We start from the raw sequence: 22,216 nt of genomic DNA on the forward strand, positions 1-22,216 counted from the left end.
GTCCAAGGGAACCTGGGCTCCCCCCAACCCCCACCCTGACGTCACGGTCCTGCTTCGTCCTCAGCGACTAGAAGCTGAGGCTCAGGACGTGGAGCCAGCATTTCCGTCCCATTCAGAGTTCCCGGGACGCCTGGGACAGGTGACCGTCACCCCACCTGCCCGCCCGGCCTGCCTCTCCCCGAGGTCCCCCCGCGGCCCAGGCCCCGGAGCCCCACGGCCGGAGCCCGCCCACCGACCTCTGACGAACAGGAAGGCGCGGTGCTCGCTGACGCCACCGCGGGACAGGATCCGGAGGGTGTAGAGGCCCTCGTCATCCTTGCTCAGCTGGCTGAAGGACAGCGCGGCCTGGCCCTCCCCGAAGAACATCTGCGTCCACGGGGACTCCTTCAGCAGCACGTCTGCGAGGGAAGGGGGGTCAGCACCGGAGCGCTCGCACCTCGGCCCGCGCCCGCCGTGCCCACGGGGGACGGCCCCTGGGCTCCACGACCTGAAAGCCGGGTTCGCAGAGCCCACGAGAAAGCGAGGCATCGACGGGGATGTGGGCGCTGCCGCACGGGCAGAGGTCCACGCGGGCAAGAAGAGCGAGGCCCCGATCACGTGGTTTCCCAGCCCTGGCCGGTGTGGCTCAGTGGATAGAGCGCCGGCCCGTGGACTGGAGGGGCTCGGGTCCGATTCCCTACAAGGGCACCTACCTCTGCTGCAGGCTCTACCCCCGGCCCCGGGCGGGGTGCATGTGGGAGGCAACCAATCCATGTGTCTCTCTCACATCCGTGTTTCTCTGTCTCTGTCTCCCCCTCCCTCCTGCTCTCTCTAAAAGTCAATGGGAAAATAACATCGGTTGAGGATTAACAGCAACAAAAGTTGTGGTCTCCCCACGTGGAGGGAGGCCCCCCGGGCTGCCGGCCCCCGGACTCACCGTCCCGGTACCACTCGGCGCGCGGCTGCACCCGCTTCAGGTCCGGCGTCACCAGCAGCGTGCACTTCAGCGTGACCGTCTCGCCTTCTCTCCGGAAGGTGACCCCAAACTTCTCCAGAAACTGGACGTCGAAGTGCGTGTACGGAACCACGGACGGCAAGGGCACTGCGAGGGAAGGGACGGTCACGGGAAGGGCCCACGGGTCAGGCACGGGGACACACGCTCACTTCCACGGGGGACACGGGGGACACACGCTCACTTCCGCCTGGGACACGGGGGACACACGCTCACTTCCACGTGGGACACGGGGGACACACGCTCACTTCCGCCTGGGACACGGGGACACACGCTCACTTCCACGGGGGACACGGGGGACACACGCTCACTTCCACGGGGGACACGGGGGACACACGCTCACTTCCACGGGGGACACACGCTCACTTCCACGGGGGACACGGGGACACACGCTCACTTCTGCCTGGGACACGGGGACACACGCTCACTTCCACGGGGGACACGGGGGACACACGCTCACTTCCACGGGGGACACACGCTCACTTCCACGGGGGACACGGGGGACACACGCTCACTTCCGCCTGGGACACGGGGGACACACGCTCACTTCCACGTGGGACACGGGGGACACACGCTCACTTCCGCCTGGGACACGGGGACACACGCTCACTTCCACGGGGGACACGGGGGACACACGCTCACTTCCACGGGGGACACGGGGGACACACGCTCACTTCCACGGGGGACACACGCTCACTTCCACGGGGGACACGGGGACACACGCTCACTTCTGCCTGGGACACGGGGACACACGCTCACTTCCACGGGGGACACGGGGGACACACGCTCACTTCCACGGGGGACACACGCTCACTTCCACGTGGGACACGGGGACACACGCTCACTTCTGCCTGGGACACGGGGACACACGCTCACTTCCACGGGGGACACACGCTCACTTCCACGGGGGACACACGCTCACTTCCACGTGGGACACGGGGACACACGCTCACTTCCGCCTGGGACACGGGGGACACACGCTCACTTCCACGGGGGACACGGGGACACACGCTCACTTCCACGGGGGACACGGGGACACACGCTCACTTCCACGGGGGACACGGGGACACACGCTCACTTCCACGGGGGACACGGGGACACACGCTCACTTCCGCCTGGGACACGGGGACACACGCTCACTTCCGCCTGGGACACGGGGGACACACGCTCACTTCCACGGGGGACACGGGGACACACGCTCACTTCCACGGGGGACACGGGGACACACGCTCACTTCCGCCTGGGACACGGGGGACACACGCTCACTTCTGCCTGGGACACGGGGACACACGCTCACTTCCGCCTGGGACACGGGGACACACGCTCACTTCCGCCTGGGACACGGGGGACACACGCTCACTTCCACGGGGGACACGGGGACACACGCTCACTTCCGCCTGGGACACGGGGACACACGCTCACTTCCGCCTGGGACACGGCGGCGGAGGAAAGGGAACCACGTGGCGTGAGTGACGGGCGGCAGGAGGTGGAGGCGCAGGTGTGTCCCCGTGTGGGCCTCGCCCGTGGCCGTCCTGGCAGGCCGGGCGCCGCTCAGGGCCCGGGCCCGCTGCGCCTTACCAGTGAGCCGGGCTTGGGGAAAGGAAAACCATCCTCCACCCAAAGGGCGGCCACGGTCTGTGTCCCGTCAAGGATGTGGGTTCAAGCTTTTTCCCAACGGAAAGCGCCACGGTCCCCACAGGACGGCACCGAGCACGCGCCAGCAGACGCTGCGGCTTGGAGAGCCGTTCGAACTTTTAAAAAAAATTCACCTTTAGAAAATAACTTTTAAGCATGGCCGGTGTGGCTCAGTGGTTGAGCGTCGACCCATGAACCAGGAGGTCAGGGTTCGATTCCCGGTCAGGGCACAGGCCCGGTTGCAGGCTCGATCCCAGTGTGGGGCGTGCAGGAGGCAGCTGATCCGTGATTCTCTCTCATCATTGATGTTTCTCTCTCTCCCTCTCCCTTCCTCTCTGAAATCAGTAAAAATCGATATAGTAAAAAAAAAAGAAGAATTTTAAACGATGTGCTATGTCAGTATACATTTTTCCGCCCAAAAGGGGAAACGTCGACTTACAGCCAATCGGGAGTCCCATCGAGTGGATCGGCTCCTCTTCCCCTCGGAACCCTGAAAGGCAACGGGGGATGGGCAGAGAGAGCCGGAGGGCGTGGGGGCGTGCCCCTCCCCCGCCCCCGACCCCGGGGTGCTCACTCACTTTTCACCACCACGGCCGCGTTGGTGGATGCCTGCCCGTGCACGTTCGTGGCCACCGCGGAGTACGTGGCCGTGTCATCGAAGTTCGCCCTGGGAGAGAAAAAGCCAGCCGTCGGCCATCCCACAGAAGCAGGCGACCTGCCTCTGAACACCACGTCCTTGAAAGCAGCCACGTTGCCCTGACCGGTGTGGCTCAGTGGATAGAGCATCGGCCTGAGGACTCAAGGGTCCCGGGTTCGATTCCGGTCAAGGGCATGTACCTTGGTTGCGGGCACATCCCCAGTAGGAGGTGTGCAGGAGGCAGCTGATGGATGTTTCTCTCTCATCGATGTTTCTAGCTCTCTATCCCTCTCCTTTTCTCTCTGTAAAAAATTAATAAAATATATTTTAAAAAAAGAAAGAAAGCAGCCACGTGGCCTTGGTCCTTGTTCACGAAAGTCGTGCCTAAGAACACCACCAGCCCTGTCCCGGGACGAGGTGTTCAGTACCGACGCCGGTGAGGTCTGGTCCCGACTTCATAACGAACTAGAGGCCCGGTGCACGAAATCCGTGCATGGTTAGGGTCCCTAGGCCTGGCCAGCAATCAGGGCCGACCAGGTTCCCCCGCCTCCCCGCCTCCTCCTTCCCTCACTCCCTCAGTGCATGGCACTGCCGCTGGTCACCGCCATGTTCCACGCCACCCCCTGGTGGTCAGCGCACATCATAGTGAGCGATCGAACTCCCAAGTCTCCCGGTCAAACTCCCAAGGGGACAATTTGCATATTAGCCTTTTATTATAGAGGATAAACAGTAGGTATTATTTTTGTTAACCCTCACCCAAGGATATTTCTTCCATTTATTTGTAGAGAGAGTGGAAGGGAGAGGGAGAGACAGAGAGAGAGATATGGATGTGAGAGAGACACGATGATTGGTTGCCTCCTACATGCACCCTGACCAGGGCCAGGGATGGAGCCTGCAACCGAGGTACGTGCCCTTGACCAGAATCAAACCAGGAATCCTTCAGTCCGCCGGCCGACACGCTAACCGCTGAGCAAGCTGGCCAGGGCTAAACAGTGTGTGTTTTAAGCTGCTCGAATACACCTATTGAGTACCTCACTTCACTCAGCGGACTTTAGTGATTAGATAAAACAATGCATTTGAAAATGCTCTGCAGCTTTAACTCGTTTTTGTTTGTTTGTGTTCCTCCTCACCTGAGGATACCTGTCCATTGGTTTTTAGGGAGACTGGCCGAGAGAGGGAAAGACAGAGAAACACCGATGTGAGAGAAACACACCAATTGGTTGCCTCCTGCACGAGCCCTGACCAGGTCCTGGGCGGGGAAGGCGCCTGCAACCGAGGTTCATGCCGGGATCAAACCCTTTGGTCCACAGGCTGACGCTCTATCCACTGAGCTACACAGGCCGGGGCTGTATGTGACGCTCTATCCACTGAGCTACACAGGCCGGGGCTGTATGTGGCGCTCTATCCACTGAGCTACACAGGCCGGGGCTGTATGTGACGCTCTATCCACTGAGCTACACAGGCCGGGGCTGTATGTTTCTTGCCTGTCCTTCATTAAAAAGCACCCACTGAATTCCTGGACCCAAAGTTCAAAGATGCGCTTCCATCTCCTCCAGGCCTCCACACCCCAGCGGCACCGGGTCTCGGAGCTCTGAGAACCGGGATTCATTGCTCCTGGCCCCCCCCCCCCCCCCCGCCCCAGGAGGGTGTGCGAGGGGCGGGCTGTGAGGTGAGAGAGCTGCTTGCAGGGAGCCAGGAGGAGCCTGCCAAGCCTCCCCGCACCCCCCCCCCCACAGCTCCTCCCGGGGATTTAACCTGCTTTTCACCTGCCTCTGCATTAACGGGGAGAGCCCTAACACTCAGCACTGGGAGCTCCCCAATTAGCGCCGGGGGAGTGAGGAGCAGCTGGGGCGCAGCAGCTGGGAGCCGGCCTCCCGCGTGGCCCTGCAGGGGGCGGGCCCTCAGCTCCCCCCCCCCTGCTTGTGCACAGGCCACAGCCCCCCAAGCCTTCCGAGCCCCTGCCTGCTGCTGCCCCCCGCCCCCCCCCAGGGCAGGAGGCTCGCCTCTTGGTGGCTGTTGTGCAGGGTGTGACCTCTCCGGCCGGAGGTCATGGACGGTTATAAATAACCGCACCTGCGGGCGGAGCCCACACCCTCGGACTGCGGTGCAGGGAGGGCTGCCCTGGGCTGCCGGGAGGGTGGGGAGGGGGAAGGGCCGGGCGGACGCTGAGGGCACTTTGTTTAAGCACCTTGCCCTGGGGTGACCTGGGGACGGGGTGATGTGGGGACGGGGTGACCTGGGAACGGGGTGATGTGGGGACGGGGTGACCTGGGGATGGGGTGATGTGGGGACGGGGGGACGTGGGGATGGGGTGACGTGGGGATGGGGTGACGTGGGGACGGGGTGACATGGGGATGGGGGGACGTGGGGACGGGGGGACGTGGGGACGGGGGGATGCGGGGACAGGGGGACGGGGGGATGGGGGGACATGGGGACGTGGGGACGGGGAACGTGGGGACGGGGTGACCTGGGGACGTGGGACGTGGGGATGAGGGGACGGGGGAACGGGGTGCTGGCCACATGCCTCACGCGCTGTGGGACCTGCGCTCCCCGCTCCGAGGCCCCAGCCTCAGCTCCGCTGGGAGAAACGCACGCAGGCGCTGACAGCCACGGGTCATGTTTCCTGACTGGACGCGTTCCCAGGACAGCAGGGGCCAGACAGACATCCAAGGGGCCCCGGGCCCCCCGAGTCCCCGTGTGGAGGTGGGGTGGGGGTGGAGGTGTGGTGGGGGTGGGGTAGGGGTGGGGTGGGGGTGGAGGTGGAGGTAGGGTGAGGGTGGAGGGGGGATGAGGGTGGGGGGGTGAGGTGGAGTAGGGGTGGGGGTGGGGTGAGGGTGAAGGTGAGGTGAGGGTGGAGGGGGGATGAGGGGGGGTGTGAGGTGGAGGGGGGTGGGGGTGGAGGGAGCGCCAAGGGAAACAGGGAGACCGTCCTGGGCCCTGCCCTCCAGCCTGAGGAGAGATTAAAATTCTGGGAGAAACAGAAGTCGCCCTGGGAGTCCCGCGAGCAAGTCTGTGAGCGCCTGGCGCCCGTCGGGCCGGAACCCGAGCGGCCCGGGGGACGAGGCGGCCCCACGCTGCTCTCGGCGCTTCGAGAATGCGGGCCGCGGCCACAGGACATTCCTAGGAGCCCATGTCACTGCGGTCACAGGAGGCTCAGCCCTCAGCCGCACACCACCCGGCCGCGCCCTCCGATCCGATGACGGGGACTCAGCACATTGGGAGACAGCTGAGCGCAGTCCCGTGCCCCCCCCCACCCCCGTCCTTCTCTGAAGCAGAGTCGCATTGCGCCCACACCCCAGTTCAGACAAGAGCGCTGCTGAGAGCTCGGCTCGGGTCCCTCTGCCCCGTGCACAGCCCCCGGGGCCTGGGGTCCGAGCCGCCGCCCACCGGCCCCCGCCCGTCACTGCCCCACAGGCCACTGCGCGGAGGCCACTCCTCTCAGACTCGAGAGGGAACAGCTTTTCTTTTTAAAACAACTGTTAGCACACAGCTCGGCCCAGCGGCGGGCTCAGCGGGTGACGTGGGCCCAGGAGCCAGGAGGTCACGGCTCGATTCCCGGTCCCGGCACAGGCCCGGGTTGCGGGCTCCATCCCCCGTGGGGGGCGTGCAGGAGGCAGCCGGTCGGTGATTCTCTCTCAGCACTGATGTTTCTCTCTCCTCCTCTCCCTCTCCCTTCCTCTCTGAAACTTAAAAATAAACAATTTTTTCACAGACGTCCAAGTCAGGGTCTTGGCTTCGGTCCTGGGTCCTGAATTATCTACACGGGTCCCCTCCTCTTTCCCCGGAAAGGATCTGATAGGACTTACTGCGCACACGATTTGCGTGTATTTACAGAACACATGTAAAAGGCGTGTTCTCATGTCAGTCTCACCGTGACTCCTGAGCAAACAGAGAAGCTCCGGGTCGTCATTTTCAGACAAAAGGAGCTCGTGACTGTGACCCGGGGTCACAGGTTAGCGGGCCCAGCCCAGGTCGCATGCTTGCCTTAGCTGCGGGGCGGTGAGCTGTCACGTTTTGGAGGACGGGGTGGGGTTGGGAGAGAAAGTGTGGATGGCATCATGTTAGGACCTTTTTGTAAAGAATAACGACTGTGCTTACAGCGGACCAGACAGGAACAGGGCCCGGCCTATGTGCTCAGGGGCTGAGTGTCCCCCCGTGAACCAGGGGGTCAGGGTTCGATTCCCGGTCAGGGCACAGGCCTGGGTGTGGGCTCCTTTGCCAGTGGGGGGCGTGCCGGAGGCAGCCGATCCGTGCCTCTCATCACTGAGGTTTCTACCTCTCCCTCTCCCTTCCTCTCTGAAATCTATAAAAACACATTTTTAAAAAGAACAAGGGAACCTCACGTTAGTTTAAGAAACCGAACACTGTGTGCAGGGTCAGGGAAAAGCGAGGCCACTGGGTGTGAGCAGTGTGAATAACTTCTGTTTTCTTTCACCCATCTGCACGTTCTACATTTTTTCAACTTACCGTGAGGAAGAAATTAAGGCCGTGCTTCTCTGAGGAGCGTGAGCTTAGCCTTGCTCAGCCTGGTACCAGGCGCGGCCCGCCGTTACCCGGTGTGCGCACGGCCTCCACACCGCACGCAGCCGCGCCCCTGGGACCGTCTCCCGACACCTCGGCTTCTCTGTTCCCCGGCGGAGCCAGAGGGGCTGGTGGATGCGCCCCGCTGGCCTGACCCTGAAGCGGGGCCACGTGCACTAACTCAGAGACCAGCAACCTGCCTGGGACGCCGTCCACGGAGAGCGGCCCGACCTGAGGTTTGGGACACGGACCTGCCTCAGCCCTCACCTGTGCATCATGGCGTGTGCACACGGCCCTCACCTGTGGATCTCCAGCGTGTGCACACGGCCCTGACCTGGGGCCTCCAGCATGTACACACGGCCCTGACCTGGGAGTCTCCTACCTGTGCACACGGCTCACCTGTGGGTCTCCAGCGTGTGCACACGGCCCTCACCTGTGGATCTCCAGCGTGTGCACACGGCTCACCTGTGGATCTCCAGCGTGTGCACACGGCCCTCACCTGTGGATCTCCAGCATGTGCACACGGCCCTCACCTGGAGTGTCTCCTACCTGTGCACACGGCTCACCTGTGGATCTCCAGCGTGTGCACACGGCTCACCTGTGGATCTCCAGCGTGTGCACACGGCCCTCACCTGTGGATCTCCAGCGTGTGCACACGGCCCTCACCTGTGGATCTCCAGCGTGTGCACACGGCCCTCACCTGTGGATCTCCAGCGTGTGCACACGGCCCTCACCTGTGGATCTCCAGCATGTGCACACGGCCCTCACCTGTGGATCTCCAGCGTGTGCACAGGGCCCTCACCTGTGGATCTCCAGCGTGTGCACACGGCTCACCTGTGGATCTCCAGCGTGTGCACACGGCCCTCACCTGTGGATCTCCAGCGTGTGCACACGGCCCTCACCTGTGGATCTCCAGCATGTGCACACGGCCCTCACCTGTGGATCTCCAGCGTGTGCACACGGCCCTCACCTGTGGATCTCCAGCGTGTGCACACGGCTCACCTGTGGATCTCCAGCGTGTGCACACGGCCCTCACCTGTGGATCTCCAGCGTGTGCACACGGCCCTCACCTGTGGATCTCCCGCGTGTGCACACGGCTCACCTGTGGATCTCCAGCGTGTGCACACGGCCCTCACCTGTGGATCTCCCGCGTGTGCACACGGCCCTCACCTGTGGATCTCCCGTGTGTGCACACGGCTCACCTGTGGATCTCCCGCGTGTGCACATGGCCCTCACCTGTGGATCTCCCGCGTGTGCACACGGCTCACCTGTGGATCTCCAGCGTGTGCACACGGCCCTCACCTGTGGATCTCCCGTGTGTGCACACGGCTCACCTGTGGATCTCCCGCGTGTGCACATGGCCCTCACCTGTGGATCTCCCGCGTGTGCACACGGCCCTCACCTGTGGATCTCCAGCGTGTGCACACGGCCCTCACCTGTGGATCTCCCGCGTGTGCACACGGCTCACCTGTGGATCTCCAGCGTGTGCACTCCGTACTTGCTCTCGATCCTGTACTTGCCGGGGTCGGCCGCCTGGCTGATCAGGATGCCGTCTTTGTACCTGCAGGAGGAGACGGAGTCGGTGCGAGGGGGCTGGGCTGGGCCCCTCCTGGGTGTCACGCCCGCCTCCGCAGGGGGCTCAGTGTCACAGGCGGAGGGGAGGCCACTCACCACTGCACCACGGGCGTGGGGAAGCCCTGCACCGTGAAACACAGCTTCACGGACATCCGCTCCCACACCGTGTGCGACCGCAGCCGCACCAGGATCTCGGGGGCGCGCCGCATCCGCTCCTCGAACACACGCCGCTCCCAGGACAGCACGTCCTCCGCCTGCGGGGCGAGGCCGGTCAGCGCGGGGCGAGGACACGCGTGGGCCGGCGGCTCCGCCCGAGGCCACGGAACGCCCGCGATGGACGCCCCGCAGCCCACCCCGCCTCCCGCCGACCTACCGCCTGCTGAGCGGCGTGTCTGTCCAGCTGCTCCCGCGCCTGGGCCCGCGCCAGGTGCACGCTGCCCTCCAGCCCCGCCAGCTCCCGCAGGAAGCGCTCCCGCTTGGCCTCCCCGTACAAGGCCACCTGGGACTCGTACCTGTGGGGGAGGGACACTGTGCCCGGCCGCCAGGACACGCAGGCCCGGTCACGGGGTACCTCCTCTCCTGCCCTGTCCCGGGGGGGGGGGGATGTGATAGGACCCTGTCCGGGGGGGGGGGGGGATGTGATAGGACCCTGTCCGGGGGCGGGGGGATGTGATAGGACCCTGTCCCGGGGCGGGGGGGTGGGATGTGACGGGACCGTGTCCGGGGCTATGTGATGGGACCCTGTCCCGGGGCGGGGATATGTGATGGGACCATGTCCCGGGGGGGGATGTGACGGGACCCTGTCCCGGGGCGGGGGGATGTGACGGGACCCTGTCCGGGGCTATGTGATGGGACCCTGTCCCGGGGCGGGGATATGTGATGGGACCATGTCCCGGGGGGGGATGTGACGGGACCCTGTCCCGGGGCGGGGGATATGTAATGGGACCCTGTCCCGGTGGGAGGCGCTGGGACCTGTGGCCCGGCGGCTGAGGGAGCCCGGCGCACCTTCTCTTGCTCTCATGCTCGCTCTCCTCCTGCTCGGAGCTCAGCCTCTTGGCGCAGAGCCTGCACACCGTGCCGCCCTGGGACAGCAGCTGCTGGCCGGAAGCTCGCTGGGAGGACGCCTGCGCCCGCTCGGTGAGAGACTGCTGGGAGGACGAGCGGGAGGACGAGTGGGAGGACGAGCGCCTTGGAGAACACGGGAAGTGGGGTTAGAGACTGCCCTTTCCGTACACACACCACGCTGGGAACATACACACAGGCACACACACGGACACACATGCACACACATGCAGGCTCACGTGTGTACATGCTTACCTATACATTACCTTTGTGTGTTGAGTTATACAAATGTGTGCGTACGTGTGCATTCTCACATGTGTACATACATACACCCTTGCATGTACATACAAACATGTGTGCAAGTGCCTACACGGTGTGCATGTGCGCACACCCACATGCACATACATGTATGCACGCGCGCACACCTACATCCCTCTGCACCCGGTTCCCACACTCAGAGGGACACTGTCCCCTGAGCTCCTCCCCCACTGCCCCTGCCCGGGGTCAGCCGGTGCCCACACGCTGGCCCGGCACCAGGATTATATATATCCGCAGGGATGCCAGGGAGGCGGCTGGGCGGGGCTGGAGTGTTTGCCTTTGTTTGCTATGGGGATGGCAACTGGACCCACGGACCCCAGGCGTTTCTAAATATAGGGCGCTGGTGACATGCGCAAGGAACCTCCGGCTGGGGCCCAGCCGCCAGCAGCTCTCCTCTCAGCCCAACCTCCCACCCGTGCCCTGAGCTGTGACGTGCTGTCCACGGGGCGGGAGGATGCTGCCCTTTAGAAACTCGCAGAGGACGTTGGGGCATGACCCCAGCCTGTGACGCAGAGTCACTTCACTTCTAGTTCCGTTTACTATTCGTGCAGCGAAGTCTCCACCCATCGTCACTCTGCCATCCCATAATTTCTCTGCCACCGGCGTCTTTCCCGCTGTTTTCCCTCCCGTTGCCCTTGTGTTTTGGTGGCTTTTAAAATTCCTGTTCTGGGAGATGCAAGAAGAAGGATAAAGTCAATGAACACTTCCTAAAAAGTCCCCACCCCTCCTGATCTAACCCAGGGTCAGAGCCAGTATACCAGGATCCACTAGGATCTACCAGGCTCCACCAGGATCCATCAGGATCTATCAGGCCCACCAGGGTCTACCAGGATCCACCAGGAGCTACCAGGAGCTACCGGGGTCCACCAAGGTCTACCAGGATCTACCAAGATCCACCAGGATCTACAGGGTCCACCCAGATCCACCAGGATCCACCAGGATCTATCAGGATCTACAGGGTCCACCAGGATCTACAGGGTCCACCAGGATCTACAGGGTCCACTGGGATCCACCAGGGTCTACCAGGGTCCACCAGGATCTACCAGGATCTATGGGGTCCACCAGGGTCTACCAGGGTCCACCAGGATCTACCAGGATCTATGGGGTCCACCAGGGTCTACCAGGATCCACCAGGAGCTACCAGGAGCTACCGGGGTCCACCAAGGTCTACCAGGATCTACCAAGATCCACCAGGATCTACAGGGTCCACCCAGATCCACCAGGATCCACCAGGATCTATCAGGATCTACAGGGTCCACCAGGATCTACAGGGTCCACCGGGATCCACCAGGGTCTACCAGAGTCCACCAGGACCTACCAGGATCTAGCAGGCCTAGCAAATTCTGCCAGGGTCCACCCGGATGCCAGGTAGCACTGCACACATAGTTCACCGCCCAGCCGATCAGCCACATTCCCCTCTGGCACTGAAGATGGGCATCAGGGATCATTGCCTCCCCTGACCCTCCCCAGTCACGTCACTCCAGGCTCCAGGGGAGCAGGTAAAGCTCCCTGCCTTTGAACGGGGGACGCCCATAATCGAAGTTCTGTGTGTCTAAGGCAGGGGTGGGAGCGTCCAGTCCAAGGGCCGTATGAGGCCTGCAGAGTCCTTCGGCCGGGCCCTGCCACGGCATGAGGGGAGAGTTTGTTCCATGTTTGGCCAAAAGGAGCAGGTGCTTTTTAAGTGGGTAATTGTGTATGGCCCGTGGGTGATGCTGTAAATACCCCCATGGCCCTTGGCAGAGAAAAGGTTCCCACCCCCGGTCTGATCAGTGAGTTCCAACTTACATTTTTGCTGCATATTCGTTCATCAGGTATCTGGTCTGGATATTCCGATACGAATGGTCAAAGTGCTTGTGTCTCCTCTGGTAAAAGGGCAGGGTGACCAGTGACATCTTGGAGTTCACCTGCGAATACAGAGTAACAGCAGCATGAGGCCCTTTCTGGACGTGGTCCTGCACCGTCTCCGAGCGCGGTCTACCAGCATCGTGGCAAAGGGGAAATCAGGTCCAGTCAGCAAAACCCACGGGGGCGGTGAAGGATGGATGGTACACGCGTGAATAATTCTGACCAGCAGTCCGAGGGTGAATGCTCGGGGCCACAGGTAACAAGGCCCCCGGGTAACTGGGCCCTGGGCCCCAGCACCTGCTCCTCCTCGAGTCACTCATGGGAGCTGCTGCCCCAAAGCTTCTCCACACTGCTTCCACCCGGAGGACAGTTAGATCCTCACCCGGAGCGGTTTTCACTGGTGTTTGGAGGGAAGGAGGGAGGGGCATCAGTCGGTGCCCCCCATATGCACCCTGACCAGGGCTGAAACCGCACCCTAGCTATGTGCGCTGACCGTCAGAAATCGAACCCGCAACCTTTTGGTTGTACTGGACGACGCTCCTCCCGAGCCTCCGGCCAGAGCAAACTGATTCTCACAGCATCAGCGTGCCGCCCAGGGAGGGCGCTGTGCACTCGGGCAGCTCACCCTCCTCCCAGTCACCTTGGGAGCCAGGACGCCCTGCCCAGGAGGTTCTCACCGCTCCCGGCGCTCAGACCCAGGCGGTTCACACACTGACAGGACGAGAAGCCGACGGGCACTCTGACCGCCCTCCCATTGCCCCGGGGGGGGGGGGGGTGCCCGCCTCCTGCAGCGTCCGCTTCACGCAGAGCCTGGCAAATGGAGCCCAGACCCGTTCCCTGAAGATCCCTCTGCGTCACCCTTGTTCCTCGATGACTGACCGCTGCTCAGAGAGGCCCGCGAGGCCAGGAGGGAGGGGAAAGGCCTCGCCGCTCCCCACACCCCACTCCCCACCCTCGCTGCCCCAGCCCTCGGGTGCAGGCTCCCCACCCCTCTGGTTCCGGAGCGTGACCAGGAGCCGGGCTCCGGGCACCGAGCTGACCTCTGCGGGTGACCCCGCAGCGGAGCCGGCAGCCAGCGGTCGCTCCGGGGCGTGGACACCAGCGGCGGCGCCTGTCCTGCTCCGCGTCCCCGGCTGCCGTCTGGGCGGGCAGACACCCAGCTCCGTGTTCTCTCGGGAAAACATCCGATTTCACTCCCCCCTTTTCTCGCCTGCACCCTCGTCACAGGCCCTCTCCTTCTGAGACCACAGTTTCCAACCTCAGTGCACGGACTGGGGACCTGAGGGGCGGGGCTCCAGATCGGGGTCCCCGTGGGGTGCAGGGGAGGGACTCGGGGACACTAACAGGAGACACGACCGGACGGGAAATACGGACGATGTTAAAATCTGACCAAGAAACTCGGACCTCAGGTCTGGGCAGGTTAACTGGGCTCCACCCTGAACCGGGTCCAGGGAAGCTGGGGGGGCCCAGCCTGTGCCCGAGACCCCGTTCCCCCAGAAAGGGGAGATCAGGAGAGGAAAGAAGGAAACTCACCGAGAGGGAAGGACGGTGCAAAGGGGAAGCGGTGCTGCCCGGCTCAGGACGGCAGAGCCCGGCTCAGGACACAGTGCCCGGCTTAGGATGCAGTGCCCAGCGCTCTGGGCAGAGCCTGTCCCGCCCCATTTATGGCCAAGGACCTGCCATATATAGACACATGGCTTCTCGCCCAAACTGACAGGGACGTAAATCACAGCCGGTCCTGGGAGGAGACGGCCTGTTCTGGAGGGAGACCCATGTTAAAGGGCCTCACGGGGGCTCCTCTCTCCCTGGGGACGGGCGGCTCTGCTGGCGGCCCAGGGGCGGGCGGGCTGCCACGCGTTTCCCACGTAAACGCTTAGCCTCGCGCCCATCCTGTCGAGGGGCGGCTCCCCAGGCACACAGAGGGACAGGCCCGAGGAGTCTGGGCCACCGGCCTCTGAGGCAGAGGCTCACACGGTCACCATGGCGACCAGGGCGGGCCGGGACTCCAAGGGCTGGGAGGGGGCCTCCGTGGCTAATTTTTGTGTTTTCATTTCAACAGCCGCCGGGTTTCCCCCGGGTGGACTTAGCAAGGCCTGCCTGCGGGGGAGCCACGTCTGGGGCAGCTCCGTCTTATTTATAGTTATTGCCACAGATGGACGCTGCGCACCCCCTCTCCCCACCCCCACCCCAGTGGCGGGGCGTCCGTCCTGCCCAGCACATGTGCAAATATAAATAACAGCACTGGCACGGCACGGCTGGCACCGGGCGTGTGGCCGAGAGCAGGGCGCTGGCCACCCTCTGGGCTCCGTGTTCCCACCTGCAAAGCCTCTGCAATAACAGCGACCTTGCACGTGTGTGGCGGAAACTGGAAGGAATAACGTATGGAAAGTCCTGGGAGCCCTGGACCCCTCCGTGTGCCCGTAGAGCGAGCATCCGAAACACGGCCAGAGCCGGCAAGACGGGCCGACGAATGAATCGCTTAAACGTTACCAAGTCCAGGGTCAGAGGCGTGGGCTGGCCTCTGAGAGTCCCCTGCACGCGGACCCGGACTCCACGCCTTCACCGTGTGAGCCATTCCCCCGCACGCCCGAGGGCCCCGCATTGCATTCCAGATGCTGAGGGGGCAGCAAGCACACGCCGCTGCTGACGGGGGAGTTCTGTCATCCCTGTCCCTTCGCTCGGGAAACCGGTCCTGCCTCTCCCGGGAGGTCACTCACCCTGGAACAGTCACCACGCCCGCCGCCTGCCCATCAGCCTCCGTCCTCGCGCCGGGTCCCAGCTCCTCCCGAGCACACAGCCTCCCTCCCGGGAGGGACGTCTCCCGAGCCCAGGGGGTCCTGGGCGGCTCGGCACTGGGTCAGGACAGAGCTGCCGGCTGCTGGAACCTGTAAACCCGCAGGCACTGGGGCTCAGCACCACCCAGCCGAGCACGGTGAACTGGAACCGCACCGAGTCACGTCCTGATGGAATGGCCAACAGCTAGGGATTCGGAGGAAAGAAGAGAAGAAAGTCACACTCTGCACAAACGACATGGACTTTTTCATCAGAAACGATGCAAACCAGAGAACAATATCCCCAAACCATCCTATGGCCACAAAAATACCCTTTCAGAAATGAAGGGGACTCCCCAGCCCGGTGGTGCATGGAGATGCAGGGGGAGCCCAGCCCCCGTGTCCCGGGGCAGTAGGAGTGCAGGTCACAGCGGGCGGACACCGCCAGCCATGTGGGGTCCAGTGCCCACAGGGCCAGGTGGCAAGCCCATCGCTCCCTCCCGGCCACGGGTTTTCTGCACATTCACTCCCATCCACCCCTTGGCCCATCACACTGATAGGGAGTACCTGAATTAATCTGAAAAGTAATCATATTATTTTAGATCTTAGAACACATGTACTTAAGTGAACAGGGGGTTAAGTTTCTTACATGTGAATAGGGGGTTAAGTTTTTCATAAGTTTCCTTTGCAAGGTTTGTAGAAAGCATTTGAGGAGGTGACTCAGTTGTGAATCCAACAAGCAGAACCCATAAGCAGGGTCAGACTGACCCACCAGGAGTCAAAACATCATCTCCTCAACATCATCTCATCACCATCATCTCATTCACATCATCTCCTCACCATCATCACATCCACATCATCTCCTCACCATTATCTCATCCACATCATAGCCTCAATATCATCTCATCACCATCATCTCATCCACATCATCTCATCCACATCATCTCATCCACATCATCTCCTCACCATCATCTCATCACCATCATCTCATCCACATCATCTCCTCAACATCATCTCATCACCATCATCTCATCCACATCATCTCCTCACCATCATCTCCTCACCATCATCTCATCCACATCATCTCCTCAACATCATCTCCTCAACATCATCTCATCACCATCATCTCATCCACATCATCTCCTCACCATCATCTCATCCACATCATCTCATCCACATCATCTCATCACCATCATCTCATCCACATCATCTCATCACCATCATCTCATCCACATCATCTCCTCACCATCATCTCATCCACATCATCTCATCACCATCATCTCATCCACATCATCTCCTCACCATCATCTCATCCACATCATCTCATCCACATCATCTCCTCACCATCATCTCATCCACATCATCTCCTCACCATCATCTCATCCACATCATCTCCTCACCATCATCTCATCCACATCATCTCATCCACATCATCTCCTCACCATCATCTCATCCACATCATCTCATCCACATCATCTCCTCACCATCATCTCATCCACATCATCTCCTCACCATCATCTCATCCACATCATCTCCTCACCATCATCTCATCCACATCATCACATCCACATCATCTCCTCACCATCATCTCATCCACATCATCTCCTCACCATCATCTCATCCAAATCATCTCATCCACATCATCTCCTCACCATCATCTCATCCACATCATCTCCTCACCATCATCTCATCCACATCATCTCCTCACCATCATCTCATCCACATCATCTCATCCACATCATCTCATCACCATCATCTCATCCACATCATCTCCTCACCATCATCTCATCACCATCATCTCATCCACATCATCTCATCACCATCATCTCATCCACATCATCTCATCACCATCATCTCATCCACATCATCTCCTCACCATCATCTCATCCACATCATCTCATCACCATCATCTCATCCACATCATCTCCTCACCATCATCTCATCCACATCATCTCATCCACATCATCTCCTCACCATCATCTCATCCACATCATCTCCTCACCATCATCTCATCCACATCATCTCCTCACCATCATCTCATCCACATCATCTCATCCACATCATCTCCTCACCATCATCTCATCCACATCATCTCATCCACATCATCTCCTCACCATCATCTCATCCACATCATCTCATCCACATCATCTCCTCACCATCATCTCATCACCATCATCTCATCCACATCATCTCCTCACCATCATCTCATCCACATCATCTCCTCACCATCATCTCCTCACCATCATCTCATCACCATCATCTCATCCACATCATCTCCTCAACATCATCTCATCACCATCATCTCATCCACATCATCTCATCACCATCATCTCATCCACATCATCTCCTCACCATCATCTCCTCACCATCATCTCATCCACATCATCTCATCCACATCATCTCATCACCATCATCTCATCCACATCATCTCCTCACCATCATCTCATCACCATCATCTCATCCACATCATCTCCTCACCATCATCTCATCACCATCATCTCATCCACATCATCTCCTCACCATCATCTCATCACCATCATCTCATCCACATCATCTCCTCACCATCATCTCATCCACATCATCTCCTCACCATCATCGCATCGCCTGATGCCTGAGGACAGTAGCTGACATCTGCAGACCCCGGGGCTGCCTCCCCTTCCCCTTTATAGTCCCATTCCCTGCCCCTGCTGGGAGACAGGATTCGAATGCTTGTCAGCGCCCTGCCTTCTTGTTTGGCTCATTAAACGCCTATATGATTCAACCCTGCCTTCGTTATTGGACGCAGTGACAGGCAGCCTGAGCCCCCAACCCGAGAACAACACCCCACCTGCCGTCACCCTCCAAAGCAGCCCCAAGGCCCCTGCTTACTGCTGAAGCTCCCGCCAGGCGCTCTTCTCATCTACACCCTGACTCCATCTCCCTCTCCCCCAGGACATCACACCCTGGGTAGGCCCAGTGCCGGGCAGACTCACAGCTAAGCTGGACTTCTGTGTCACGCTGCCTCGCCCCCTCTGCTGACCTTACACTCAGCTAGCTCAGTGGTTGAGCATCAACCTATGAACCAGGAGGTCACAGTTCAATTTCCCATCAGGGCACATGCCCGGGTTATGGGTTCAATCCCCAGTGTGGGGCATGCAGGAGGCAACTGGTCAATGATTATCTCTCATCATGGATGTTTCTCTCTCTCTCTCTCTCTCCCCCCCCCCCCTTCCTCTCTGAAATCAATAAAAACACAATTTTAAAAAGAACTTTAAACTCAGCTGGTCAGACACAAGTTCAGGCTCTCCCACTGCTCCCCATCTGGTCTCTGCCCAGTGTCCCCACCCCATGAGCAGCACGAGCGAGCTGAGTCTTGGGCCCCAGGGATTCTGCCCTTCTTCTTCCCAGACACCCCCACCCACCGCCCCCCCCCCCCCCCCCCCGCTGCCTCCTCTCAGTCCCCTCTGCCCCCTGCGCTGCCTGGGACTCTCCAAGTCAATGTCTCCGAACCCCAATCTGCTCAGTCACCTCCACCCCTCACAGCTGTCTATGTCTTAAAATAAAGACATGCCTACTGTGTGCGCCTTTACCTCCACCAGGAACCACTCCTCCAGTGAGCGTCGGGCCCGTCCATCCCACCAGCCAGACCGTGAGCCCTGGTGTCTGCCGGCCAGGAGGTCCCAGGACCACCTGCACACAAGCCCTGGCGGGTGGCTCAGCTGCTTGGAGCATCATCTGAGCACCAAAAGGTGGCGGGTTCAATTCCCAGTGGGGGTGTGTATGGGAGGCAACCAATCGGTGTTTCTCTCTCACATCAATGCTACCCTCAGACCCTGACCAGTCTTCTCAGTGGTTAGAGCATCAGCCCATGGACCAAAGGGTTGCGGGTTTGATTCCCAGTCAAGGGCACGTACCCTGGTTGCAAACTCAATCCCTGGCCCAGGTCGGGTCATGTGCAGGAAGCAGCCAGTCAATGTGTGTCTCTCACATCGATGTTTCTCTTTCTCCTCCCACCTCCCTCCCTTCCACTCTCTCTAAAAATAAAAATAAAAATCAATGGAAAAAACATCCTCAGGTGAGGATTAAAACTACCCCCAGGGGCTCACACCGCCCCCCAGCAGACATCTCTCTGAACCAATAAAGCAAAATCCTGAGCCGCACGCCTCCTTGAACGCCAGCGAGAACCCGGGTGGTGAGAACACTGTTATCCCCCAAACACCCAGGTAACCGGGTTACCCGGCGTGTCTGGAACGGAGCCCAGAGTTCTTCCAGGATCTGTGAATCCAAACACGTCCGGAGCCTGGCAGCCACAGCAGCCTTGCGCCGGGCATGGCCTCCGTGGACTCATCAGCGAGGGGGGTGTTGGGAGCTACGTGCCCGGGCCACGGGGACACGCAGAGGGGAGAGGCTCTGGACCCGGAGGCTCATCGGGACCGTGAGCAGCGCAGAGGTTCTTGGCCGAGAGGAAGCCCACGGGGCCGCGTGGGAGGAGGACGCCGGGACGAGTCCTGAGGTGGAGCGGCCGCGGGGTCCTCCACCTGATGACATGGGGTGCGATGTGTCCCCCGGTGCGCATCGTGTGTGTGGAACCTGAGACCTGCCCCCAGGCCGCGACCTGCCCTCCCCACGCCCTGCGGTGACCGTGATGCGCTCGGCATGGCGCTCGGTGCAGCCCGTGCCTCTGCCCAGTGCCCCGCCATCGCCAAGCTCAGCAAAGGCCGTTCGTATCCAATGTGCCGGCCGGCTTTGCCCTTGGGCGCTATTTACAGCGTTGTGTTGACAGATCCGGCCCTCAATTAGCGGGCAGTTTATCTCCCCGGTGTCCTCAAGCACTCGCCAGGCCTGGCTCCCGTCTGCTAATCTGGGGCGGAAGCTGCGTGACCCGGCACCGTCCCCCCCGGGGCCCGGCCTCCCGGGCTGTAAAGTGAGGCTGGATTAGAGGATCCTCGCTTAAGCCCCGCTGCGCAGCGATCTCCCTCCCGGGTGGCCGTGCCCAGGGAGGGATGAACGGCAGGTGGGTCTGCTGGCTGGGAACAGGCCCGACGCGCGTCAGGGCGCAGGCCGCCGTGCCGACAGGACTCCATCCGAAGTGCTTAAGGGCTTAGGATCCCGGAGGGGGCCACGAACTGTGCTGACAAGAACATTACTGGTGCTCCAGCCCGTTTGGCTCAGTGGGTAGAGCTTCAGCCCTCGGACCGAAGGGTCACAGGTTCGATTCTGGTCAAGGGCACGTCCCCGGTGCCCGGCCCTGGTCGGGGGGCAGGCAGGAGGCAACCCATCGATGTGCCTCTCTCACATGGGTGCTTCTCTCTGCCTTTCCCTCTCTCTCCCACTCCCCTCCAAGCCAATGGGGAAATGTCCGCAGCGAGGATTAACAACCACAAACCCTCTGACCTGCCCCGCCCCGGGGGGCCTTCACCCAGGCGGGACCGTCACATCCGGCCCTCCATCTGCAAAGTAACATCGCTGAAGTACACAGAGCCCTCCGTGCCCTCAGACGACAGCGCACCTCGCGGTGTGAGCGTGGCCACCGAGGCCGGACAGGTATGGAGACCAGGTGGACCCCTAGACTCCCTGGGAGACGAGATGGTGGGACTCTGGACCACAGGCTTCAGAAAGCCGGTCCCCAAAGGGAGCGTCCAGCTTATGCCCACTAGATGGCGCCCTGGCCCGCCGACCCGTCGGAGGAAATCTGTGGGTGGCAGCAAGAAAGGCAAAAGCATGTTATGGGAGAGGGGAAACATTTAATGATTGTGCTGCCGATAATCATTTCCATTTTGGGGAAAAAATTATATGAATTTGAACTTGGCTCTAGCTCTTCATAGTAACAGTAATTTTATCTCCCCACAAACATCATCGGAAAAACTCCAAGTTGAGTGATGGTGGTTTAGTTATTTGTAACAACTCTTACATCCAAAATAGATCCAGAGACAAAGAAGCATCCAACAGACCGTCACACCTCAGAGGGGAGGCAGGGGAGGAGGGGTGAGGGGGTAAGAGATCAACCAAAGAACTCGTACGCATACAAGCATAACCAATGGACAGTCCATGGCGGGGCTGGGCTGGGGGCTGGGGCGGGGGCGGGCTGGGAGAGGTCAATGGGGGAACAGGGGGACATAGGTAACACTTCCAATAAGAATTTTTTAAAGTTCAGATCAGCAGGCACAGAATAGCTCTGGGGGTGTCGAGTACAGCAGAGGAAACAGCCAATGATATTATGCTAACGAGGCCTGGGGTCAGATGGCACGAGACGTATCGGATGACCCTTTGTGAGTTACATCAATGTCCACTCACTGGGTTGTGCACCTGAAATTCTACTGAACCTCAACTCTAACTGAAAAATTTTTAAATATTTTTAATATGTTCAAAAATCAGGTGTGTGCATGTGTGTGTGTGCGTGTGTGCACGCACATGCATGTGTGTGGTTAATTGTCTGTGTCCCCGGCTGGGCGTGATGCCCAGGTGAGGAAGGCGTGTGGCGGGGAGGCCTGCACCCACTCTTCAGGCCGCGCGTCTCCACTCAGTTACTGGGCCCTAGACCTGCTGCTGAGAACACAGGGAGCAGGGAGGGGACCTTCCGCTGCTCCCCGACGTGGGAGGAGGGGGCCCGCGCCTCTGTCCGCTGCAGTGCCCTCGCTGGGCGGCAGAGGGCGCCGGAGGCTCCCGCTCCCTCCTGGAGGCCCGCCAGCTGCCGGGACCGCAGGGAACTGGCCGCGGTCAGGGCGAGGTCAGCGGGGGAGAGGGCCTTTGTCCGCCGCCCGCCCCTCCCACTGCCCCGCCGCCCGCCCCTCCCACTGCCCCGCCGCGGCAGGGAGGCAGCAGGCCCCGTCCCTCTGGCCCGGTGACCAGCAGGACGGGCCATCTGTGCACAGGCTCTGGGGA

General features: G+C 60.9%; 1 protein-coding gene across 2 annotated transcripts in view; it reads right to left on the reverse strand.

Moving 5' to 3' along the window:
- Positions 1-14,211, reverse strand: part of MYOM2 (myomesin 2) — a 50,519-nt gene extending 36,308 nt beyond the window's left edge. Inside the window, exons 1-10 of one of the 2 annotated variants that reach the window (XM_079779013.1) lie at positions 14,118-14,211; positions 12,525-12,643; positions 10,365-10,547; positions 9,733-9,871; positions 9,456-9,613; positions 9,253-9,345; positions 3,205-3,293; positions 3,066-3,116; positions 917-1,081; positions 237-398 (exon numbers count right to left, since the gene is read on the reverse strand). In XM_079779013.1, coding sequence (XP_079635139.1) covers positions 237-398; positions 917-1,081; positions 3,066-3,116; positions 3,205-3,293; positions 9,253-9,345; positions 9,456-9,613; positions 9,733-9,871; positions 10,365-10,547; positions 12,525-12,631 — 1,147 coding nt within the window. In that variant the 5' untranslated portion in view covers positions 12,632-12,643; positions 14,118-14,211. Of the gene's footprint in view, positions 1-236; positions 399-916; positions 1,082-3,065; positions 3,117-3,204; positions 3,294-9,252; positions 9,346-9,455; positions 9,614-9,732; positions 9,872-10,364; positions 10,548-12,524; positions 12,738-14,117 lie in introns of those variants that run through there. The other variant, XM_079779014.1, reaches the window with a different exon arrangement.
- Positions 14,212-22,216: the final 8,005 nt, after the last annotated feature.

Source organism: Cnephaeus nilssonii (genome assembly GCF_951640355.1).
Source record: "Cnephaeus nilssonii genome assembly, chromosome: 8".
Classification (NCBI taxonomy): domain Eukaryota; kingdom Metazoa; phylum Chordata; class Mammalia; order Chiroptera; family Vespertilionidae; genus Cnephaeus; species Cnephaeus nilssonii.